The sequence below is a fragment of the Phyllobates terribilis genome, unplaced genomic scaffold (assembly GCF_046119375.1).
Source record: "Phyllobates terribilis strain yellow unplaced genomic scaffold, ASM4611937v1 Scaffold_7__3_contigs__length_470593459, whole genome shotgun sequence".
NCBI classification, from domain to species: Eukaryota; Metazoa; Chordata; class Amphibia; order Anura; family Dendrobatidae; genus Phyllobates; species Phyllobates terribilis.
In genome coordinates, this window is record NW_027362767.1 from 152,657,089 (window position 1) to 152,667,231 (window position 10,143).

The window sequence follows — 10,143 nt, forward strand, 5'->3', positions numbered from 1 at the left end:
GCTCCACGAGGACACCTAACTCTGTCCTCACTTTAAGTGCAAAGAAAGCGACAACCACACTGAAAAAAAATAATTGTTGTTAGGCAACGTCGGCCATAGCAACCAGTCTGTCTCAAGTTACTTGGCTGTTTCAGTGGGCTGGCACTGGTGTTCCCACAGTAAACACTAGTGCCAGCCCACCAATATCAACTAAGTAACGTAAGACAGACTGGTTGCTATGGCCAGCAATGCCTAACAACGACTTTTGTTATGAAGTTGTCAGACAGGATTTTACTTGATGTTCCCTTTTCATGTCCCATTTTGGACTTATCAGAGCCCCTACGGCAAATAGCAAGGCCAGCCCACCTAAACAACCAAGTAACGTGACGCAGACTAGTTGCTATGGCTATCACTGCTAGTTTGTCTCAAGTTACTTGGTTGTTTTGGTTGGGTAGCACTGCGGTTTATGGTGGGAACTCCATTTTCGAGTCCCGGTTTGGGCTTACTGGCGTTCCCACAGTAAACACCAGTGCCAAACACACATAAAACACCCAAGTAGCTGGAGATGGACTGGTTGCTACGGCCAACATTGCCCAACAACGACCTTTTTTTAAGAAATTGTCAGACAGATTTTCATTTCATGTTCCCTTCACATGTCTCAGTTTGGACTAGGACTAAGTTACAACTAGGACTTGACAAATGAAACATTTAGTCTGACAACCTCATAAAAAAGGAGAATTAGTCGTTGCTATGCAGTGTTGGCCATAGCATCCAAACAACCATTGGATTTTATTTTACCCCATGGGATGGTCAGACAGGATTTTGTTTGCTGCTCCATTTTCATGTCCCGGTTTGGGCTTTCTGGAGTTCCCACCGTAAACCCCAGTACCAGCCCACCTAAAAAACAACGTAACTTAACAGAGATTGGTTGCTATGGCCAAAACTGCCCGCCCTTGTCAAGTTACTTAGGTGGGCTGCCATTGCTATTTACCGTGGCAACTCCAACAAGTCCAAAATGGGACAGCAAGCCAAATCTTGTCTGACAACTCCATAAAAAAGTGGTTGCTATGGAGTATTGACCATAGCAACCAGTCTGTTAGCTGTTTAGGTGGGCTGGCACTGTATTTAGTATGGGAACTCTAGTAGGCCCAAATTGGGACATGGAAATGAAGCAGTAAAAAAATAAATCTGTGGTTGTTAGGCAATTTTGGATATAGCAACCAGTCCATCACAAGTTATTTAGTTCTTTAGGTGTGCTGCCATTGTTTTTACTGTAGAAACTCCAGTAGGCCCACACAGGACCATTACACGACTGTGTGACAGACCATGGATGGTTAGGGCCACCATATTTTTTCCTATGAAAAGTCCCAGTCCTCCTGATTTTCTGGTCCATGGGGTTTAAAAATCCTATAAGGGCAGGTACTAATCATGATGGCGAAAAACATTGGGAACATTTACAGGTCATCGGGATGAGGGAAAAGAAGGGCATTCACTTCACATGCAATAAACATCGACAGTCGCATCTTACCAGGCTGCAATGGGGCTGATATAGGAGGATGAGACAGCGGCAGAGGTGAAATGGACGAGAGAAAGAGACAGACACAAAGTTAGTAACAGACAAATGAGCCATCACCTCAACGTGTGGGCAAAAAAGGAGAGGGCTTCCACAAAGATGGCGGCTTAAGTATGACGTTACCCATCTGGCCTCATCAAGTAAAATGGCCAGGTGACCCAAAGCAAAAGTTGAAACTATGGGGCTAAAGGGCCATATCGTACATGTCGGCATCTTGACAATTTGCTGAAGCCATCATAAAGGGGGTAAGTTACTTCGTCAAGAAGATGCTTTAGTATTTTTAACGGGTTTTGGAGTCATTTCATGGTGGGTTTTTTTCTAATCCTAAACAGAGCTGCTTCAAAAGTCTTTCAGTTGCCCTTGGCAACAGACAACACTATGGCTCCATCCCGTTGTCAGACATGTGACCTAACGGATTCAATACAAGAAATCTTCAGAATTCCGAATCTAGCTTCATACATGGATCGAGAAGAAATCATGTAGCTTACAAGTGGTACAAGCCTATGGCCACCAAGCCACGCTGCTCCCAAAGAGGGCATGAATTAGGCACATTGGGCCAGGACCCCTATTTCCCTGAGGGCCCCTCCTAGACAAACTACAGAGCAGGTGCTGCCCTAAGCTATTCAGTCATTGTACGGTAGTATTACTTGAAAACTGAATGGTGGTATTATTTAGACAATGGATGGCATCATTGTTTTGGAATTTTAGGCAATTTTCTTGTTGGTACTATATCGTAGTATTATTTGAAAATTCTAAGGAGTTAATATTTAGGCACTGTATGGCGGTATTAGATGGCATAATTGGGTGGTAATTCTAGAACACGTCTATCTGGGCACTAATGATAGTGTTATTTTAAAACTCCACGGAGGTAATATTTAGGCACTGTATTGCAGTATTATTTTGGCACTAGACGGCAGTATTGTTAGGAAATAATAGGTCATGGTTATGTGGACACTATATGGCGGTACTATTGGGCAATAGAGGACATTGTATCCGAATTACAGGTTATGGTTATGTGGGCACTACACGGTAGTTTTTGAATACTGTAAGGAAGTATTATTTAGGCATAAGATGGCAGTATTGTTAGGAAATTAGGTTATGTGGGCACTACATGGTAGTATTATTTGAAAACTCAGTGGAGGTGATATTTAGAAACTGTAGTGGCAGAAATATTTGAGCTCTAGCTAGCAGATGTGTGTGGGAATTATAGGACCTAGTTATATTAGCCCTATATGGCAGTATTACTTCATAACTCCACAGAGGTAGAGGTTTAGGCATTGTATGACAGGATTATCTGAGCACTAAATGGCAGTATTTTACAGGTATTCTAGGAAAACAGTATTTGGAAGAGAATTCTTCAAAACTGCAGATCATAAGGTGGGGAATGACCATAGCTTCCAAACCCCCCACATTGAGAATATAAGAATTTTCTCACATTTTCAGCATGCTGCAACTTGTGGTTCCACAACAAGCACATACAGTTAAGTTTCTACATACCTTGGCAAATGAGAGTGTCGTTTAGAAGGCACCCTGTGACACAAAAGAGGACGGCAGATCCCATGGCAGCACAGAAGAGAGAGAAAGAGAAACAGACAGATATGACAAGAGACAGCATGAGACACCCCGAGACAGACCTGACTGCAAACGAGCTCAGGTAAGTACAGGTAATGGTTAATAAAAAATAAAAATCAGATGCCAAGTGTGAGACATGAGCAAGAGGGTGTTTGTAAGAGTGCTCAGAGTTTGCAGGTGGAAGGCAGGAAATCCAGAACAAAAGTTACACAGTGACAAACACTTAAAGGGACAGGAACATAAAGTGAAAATGGAAAAAAAGCAGAGGAATCAAGAGAGAAAAGTAGCTAAAAATAATTTTTGTAATTGGGTTTCATTAAAAATGTTGCACAGGTTGCCTTGTACAGCCTCTGCAGTGCACTGTCTATTGCTGGGTGCTGAATGAGTTAACTGAAAATCTGTCAGTGAGCTCATTCTGAAAATCCAGTTCAGAGAATTTTTAACTATTGAATCTGTCATTTTTGAGTTCTTCTGAGCTGATTTATGGCCGGCCATAGGCCGCAACAAAGTAAAATTTGCAGGGAAACAAAGCCTGTAAAAGCAACATGGTGCAACATTTTTAATAAAAGAAAAAAAAAAATATTGCAAAAATTATTTTGAGCCCAGAATACATGCATTTCAGTAAAAGAAAAAAAAATATGGCCTTAAAAGGTAGACATTCTCACGTCATGTGACGGGGCCGCAGAGACCACCTCAGCAGCAGAGGATCAGGGATGTGACGGAGCAGCATAGTTGCCAAATTTTACAAGACATGCATGGCACCTACGCTAATAAATAGACAGCAACTATACGGACGGTCAGTAAACACAACTCTAGATAGTCCTATACTTTACAGAATCTTAAGTCCTCTTATAGTTCTCTTATCTCCAGACTGTGGTACTTCAAGATGCTCGTCAGCCACTTGACGTCCTCTCAACCATCCCGAATTGATACGGACAGTCCCAAATTTGGGGAGCTGCCCCAGGGAGGTCAGAGGTATATCAGGGTTTCAACTTTATAGGGCAGAGATACAGGTTAACACAATGGTGCAGCAGGCAACCATCTGATCACTCCTCCACCTTCCATCTGGGCAGAGACTGATGGACCTTCAGGTGAAATTACATTCTCAGGTAATATAACTGGGTAGCAGAGACCATCTCAGTAGTGTAGGAGCAGGAGTGGGTCAGGACACACAGGCAAGTGGGATGCTTATGTGTGTGGGGAGTGGCGCACTGTGTGGATCTCATACTCTGTGCCTAGCTAGGTTGTGGTGGCATCATTTGGTGAGAGAGGCACTATACTGTGTGCATGAGGAGCTAAGGGGGCATCATAATGTGTGTGCTGGAGAGTACTATACTGTGTGCATGAGGAGCTAAGGGGGCATCATAATGTGTGTGCTGGAGGGTACTATACTGTGTGCATGAGGAGCTAAGGGGGCATCATAATGTGTGTGCTGGAGGGTACTATACTGTGTGCATGAGGAGCTAAGGGGGCATCATAATGTGTGTGCTGGAGGGTACTATACTGTGTGCATGAGGAGCTAAGGGGGCATCATAATGTGTGTGCTGGAGGGTACTATACTGTGTGCATGAGGAGCTAAGGGGGCATCATAATGTGTGTGCTGGAGGGTACTATACTGTGTGCATGAGGAGCTAAGGGGGCATCATAATGTGTGTGCTGGAGGGTACTATACTGTGTGCATGAGGAGCTAAGGGGGCATCATAATGTGTGTGCTGGAGGGTACTATACTGTGTGCATGAGGAGCTAAGGGGGCATCATAATGTGTGTGCTGGAGAGTACTATACTGTGTGCATGAGGAGCTAAGGGGGCATCATAATGTGTGTGCTGGAGGGTACTATACTGTGTGCATGAGGAGCTAAGGGGGCATCATAATGTGTGTGCTGGAGAGTACTATACTGTGTGCATGAGGAGCTAAGGGGGCATCATAATGTGTGTGCTGGAGAGTACTATACTGTGTGCATGAGGAGCTAAGGGGGCATCATAATGTGTGTGCTGGAGGGTACTATACTGTGTGCATGAGGAGCTAAGGGGGCATCATAATGTGTGAGCTGGAGGGTACTATACTGTGTGCATGAGGAGCTAAGGGGGCATCATAATGTGTGTGCTGGAGAGTACTATACTGTGTGCATGAGGAGCTAAGGGGGCATCATAACGTGTGTGCTGGAGGGTACTATACTATGTGCATGAGGAGCTAAGGGGGCATCATAATGTGTGTGCTGGAGGGTACTATACTGTGTGCATGAGGAGCTAAGGGGGCATCATAATGTGTGTGCTGGAGGGTACTATACTGTGTGCATGAGGAGCTAAGGGGGCATCATAATGTGTGTGCTGGAGGGTACTATACTGTGTGCATGAGGAGCTAAGGGGGCATCATAATGTGTGTGCTGGAGAGTACTATACTGTGTGCATGAGGAGCTAAGGGGGCATCATAATGTGTGTGCTGGAGGGTACTATACTGTGTGCATGAGGAGCTAAGGGGGCATCATAATGTGTGTGCTGGAGAGTACTATACTGTGTGCATGAGGAGCTAAGGGGGCATCATAATGTGTGTGCTGGAGGGTACTATACTGTGTGCATGAGGAGCTAAGGGGGCATCATAATGTGTGTGCTGGAGGGTACTATACTGTGTGCATGAGGAGCTAAGGGGGCATCATAATGTGTGTGCTGGAGGGTACTATACTGTGTGCATGAGGAGCTAAGGGGGCATCATAATGTGTGTGCTGGAGAGTACTATACTGTGTGCATGAGGAGCTAAGGGGGCATCATAATGTGTGTGCTGGAGGGTACTATACTGTGTGCATGAGGAGCTAAGGGGGCATCATAATGTGTGAGCTGGAGGGTACTATACTGTGTGCATGAGGAGCTAAGGGGGCATCATAATGTGTGTGCTGGAGAGTACTATACTGTGTGCATGAGGAGCTAAGGGGGCATCATAATGTGTGTGCTGGAGAGTACTATACTGTGTGCATGAGGAGCTAAGGGGGCATCATAATGTGTGTGCTGGAGAGTACTATACTGTGTGCATGAGGAGCTAAGGGGGCATCATAATGTGTGTGCTGGAGGGTACTATACTGTGTAGGGGTCAGTTCTGGTATCATCTTGCTGTCTGAGGAAGTTTTGAGGTTATCATACAAGGTGAGAGGGGTGGAGGGGGAGACATTATACTGTGTGTGGAGGGAATGTACTGTGGGGACATCATACTGTGTGTGGAGGGAATGTATTGTGGGGACATTATACTGTGTGTGGAGGGAATGTACTGTGGGGGCATTATACTGTGTGTGGAGGGAATGTACTGTGGGGGCATTATACTGTGTGTGGAGGGAATGTACTGTGAGGACATTATACTGTGTGGAGGGAATGTACTGTGGGGACATTATACTGTGTGGAGGGAATGTACTGTGGAGACATTATACTGTGTGTGGAGGGAATGTACTGTGGGGACATCATACTGTGTGTGGAGGGAATGTACTGTGAGGACATTATACTGTGTGTGGAGGGAATGTACTGTGGGGACATTATACTGTGTGTGGAGAGAATGTACTGTGAGGACATTATACTGTGTGTGGAGGGAATGTACTGTGGGGACATTATACTGTGTGTGGAGGGAATGTACTGTGGGGACATTATACTGTGTGTGGAGAGAATGTACTGTGAGGACATTATACTGTGTGTGGAGGGAATGTACTGTGGGGACATTATACTGTGTGTGGAAGGAATGTACTGTGAGGACATTATACTGTGTGTGGAGGGAATGTACTGTGGGGACATTATACTGTGTGTGGAGGGAATGTACTGTGGGGACATTATACTGTGTGTGGAGGGAATGTACTGTGGGGACATTATACTGTGTGTGGAGGGAATGTACTGTGAGGACATTATACTGTGTGTGGAGGGAATGTACTGTGGGGACATTATACTGTGTGTGGAGGGAATGTACTGTGAGGACATTATACTGTGTGTGGAGGGAATGTACTGTGGGGACATTATACTGTGTGTGGAGGGAATGTACTGTGGGGACATTATACTGTGTGTGGAGGGAATGTACTGTGGAGACATCATACTGTGTGTGGAGGGAATGTACTGTGGAGACATTATACTGTGTGTGGAGGGAATGTACTGTGGGGACATTATACTGTGTGTGGAGGGAATGTACTGTGGGGACATTATACTGTGTGTGGAGGGAATGTACTGTGGGGACATTATACTGTGTGTGGAGGGAATGTACTGTGGGGACATTATACTGTGTGTGGAGGGAATGTACTGTGGGGACATCATACTGTGTGTGGAGGGAATGTACTGTGGAGACATCATACTGTGTGTGGAGGGAATGTACTGTGGAGACATTATACTGTGTGTGGAGGGAATGTACTGTGGGGACATTATACTGTGTGTGGAGGGAATGTACTGTGGGGACATTATACTGTGTGTGGGGGAATGTACTGTGGGGACATTATACTGTGTGTGCGGGGAATGTACTGTGGGGACATTATACTGTGTGTGGGGGAATGTACTGTGGAGACATTATACTGTGTGTGGAGGGAATGTACTGTGGGGACATTATACTGTGTGTGGGGGAATGTACTGTGGAGACATTATACTGTGTGTGGAGGGAATGTACTGTGGGGACATTATACTGTGTGTGGAGGGAATGTACTGTGGGGACATTATACTGTGTGTGGGGGAATGTACTGTGGGGACATTATACTGTGTGTGCGGGGAATGTACTGTGGAGACATTATACTGTGTGTGGAGGGAATGTACTGTGGGGACATTATACTGTGTGTGGAGGGAATGTACTGTGGGGACATCATAATGTGTGGGGCATCTTACTGTGGGGCCATTAAAGCGTATCCCTACTTTGAGGAAACAAAAAACGGGCATCTTGACGTGCAATATTTCTTTGTGGGCACATATAAAAGGACTAGGCAAAAGTAGGGAAGTTGCTTAGCATAAAATTAAAAATTGCCATGGTTATTTAGGCATGCCACAGTTTGCGTCCTATCCTAGGATTTCAAATTGGGAGGTATGGTGACCACCGCTGAAGCACATGAAGCTATATGTACAGAGGTGGTCAGCAGAACCACAGTCAGACAACATAAGAAGTCTCAAAGCTTCCGGTCAAACAATCAGAACAAGAAAAAAAAAAGTTGAGACGCTTGGCAGAGATGTCATACAGCAGATGGGAACAGGCCTTCATTTTTCTTTAATTAATGACAGGAAGAAGTATAGAATTTGGCACCGGCCACGCCGCAGTTTCATTGGGCGGCACACATTGTATACATAAACTAAAAGTTCAACCTCCGCTCTCGATCCCCCCATGCAGAGATCTGAGGTCTCCCAGCCTACCCATTGAAGAGGACATCATTCCCTACTGCGTTTGTAGACGGATTTTTCTTTTTTTGCCAAAGAATTTCCAAAAAGTTCCGTATACTTAGGCCCACATGAGGAACTCAATGTTGACCAAAAAGATTTCCAAAATAGAAATCAATGCGGTCCCTGAAAATTTCACCTGGTCACTCCTTAACCCGAATTCTCTCTCGGGTCAGAATTATTGGGATAAAGGAGAAGTTCTTGAGCTAAAAACATGACACTATCCAAATTAAAATCACTGTCAGACAGGAATTATTATTCACTATTATTTCAGTAGTGAAGCAGAAACATCCTCTTACTTAAGACTCAAATGTTTGAGACGTTCAAGGTCAAGGAACAAGATCTAAAGAGGATCACGGGGATCAAAATAAATCCTGAATTTACACTGTGACCCAGGCAAGGGCGTACGTACAATAGAGGCAGACCATGCAGCTTCTAAAGAGGAGGCCCAATTCTGGTTGGTCCTCAATATCCTATTCTATTACATTACCCCCATCTGATGAGGAGCTCACTGCTCCACCACACACCCTATGACGTCAGAATGTCAAGGTCCGCGCCAAGCCACAGAAAGCACAGATCAGAGAAGACGGGCTATGGATTGCCAAGGGACAGAGGTAGGGAGGCTATTTTTTTTTTTTTTTAAGGGCGCTATTTCTATGTGGGGGCACTAAGGGGGCATCATTAATGTGAAGTGACACTACAAGGGAATTTATAATGTCCATGGATACTGTAAAAACAAAGAAGGCTCCTTAAAACTGTAAGGGGCAAAAACGGGCAGAGCGACAGACAGGGAAACCATCGTCCCAAAAGGTGCAACCTAAAAAGGAGCCAGCGTCCCAGAAGGTGCAACCTAAAAAGGAGCCAGCGTCCCAGAAGGTGCAACCTAAAAAGGAGCCAGCGTCCCAGAAGGTGCAACCTAAAAAGGAGCCAGCGTCCCAGAAGGTGCAACCTAAAAAGGAGCCAGCGTCCCAGAAGGTGCAACCTAAAAAGGAGCCAGCGTCCCAGAAGGTGCAACCTAAAAAGGAGCCAGCGTCCCAGAAGGTGCAACCTAAAAAGGAGCCAGCGTCCCAGAAGGTGCAACCTAAAAAGGAGCCAGCGTCCCAGAAGGTGCAACCTAAAAAAGGAGCCAGCGTCACAGAAGGTGCAACCTAAAAAGGAGCCAGCGTCACAGAAGGTGCAACCTAAAAAGGAGCCAGCGTCACAGAAGGTGCAACCTAAAAAGGAGCCAGCCTCACAGAAGGTGCAACCTAAAAAGGAGCCAGCCTCACAGAAGGTGCAACCTAAAAAGGAGCCAGCGTCACAGAAGGTGCAACCTAAAGAGACATTGTGAGGGGGTGCTATAGGGGCATTTTAAATATGTAAGGATAGGATCACTGGGTACCACCTAAAGAGGACACTGTGAAAATGAATGGTCCACAAAGAGGCATAATAACTGGGGCGGGGCACAAAATGGGTCATCCGTACACTATGAGTGACACCGTGTGGCATAACCGTGTGAGAGAACACTAAGGATGATTCACTACTATGAGAGGGACCTAAGAGGGCAGCATGACTGATGGGGATCTAAGGGGGTATCACTACTACAGGGGCATTTTTTAAGGGTATGGATACTACACCACTAAACAAGGCTCTATGAAAGTGTAAGAGGC

At 45.3% G+C, this 10,143-nt stretch overlaps 1 protein-coding gene across 9 annotated transcripts in view; it reads right to left on the minus strand.

Annotated features, from left to right (window-relative positions):
• The window catches only part of ARHGEF11 (Rho guanine nucleotide exchange factor 11), a 105,254-nt gene that overhangs the window by 64,171 nt on the left and 30,940 nt on the right, over positions 1–10,143 (minus strand). For 7 of the 9 annotated variants that reach the window (XM_073639436.1, XM_073639443.1, XM_073639440.1 and 4 more), the window contains 2 exons: positions 3,050–3,082; positions 1,508–1,522 (listed from right to left, as the gene is read on the minus strand). The exons of 1 other annotated variant lie outside the window; for it this stretch is intronic. In XM_073639436.1, coding sequence (XP_073495537.1) covers positions 1,508–1,522; positions 3,050–3,082 — 48 coding nt within the window. The remainder of the gene's footprint in view (positions 1–1,507; positions 1,523–3,049; positions 3,083–10,143) is intronic. One more of the 9 variants, XM_073639437.1, reaches the window with a different exon arrangement.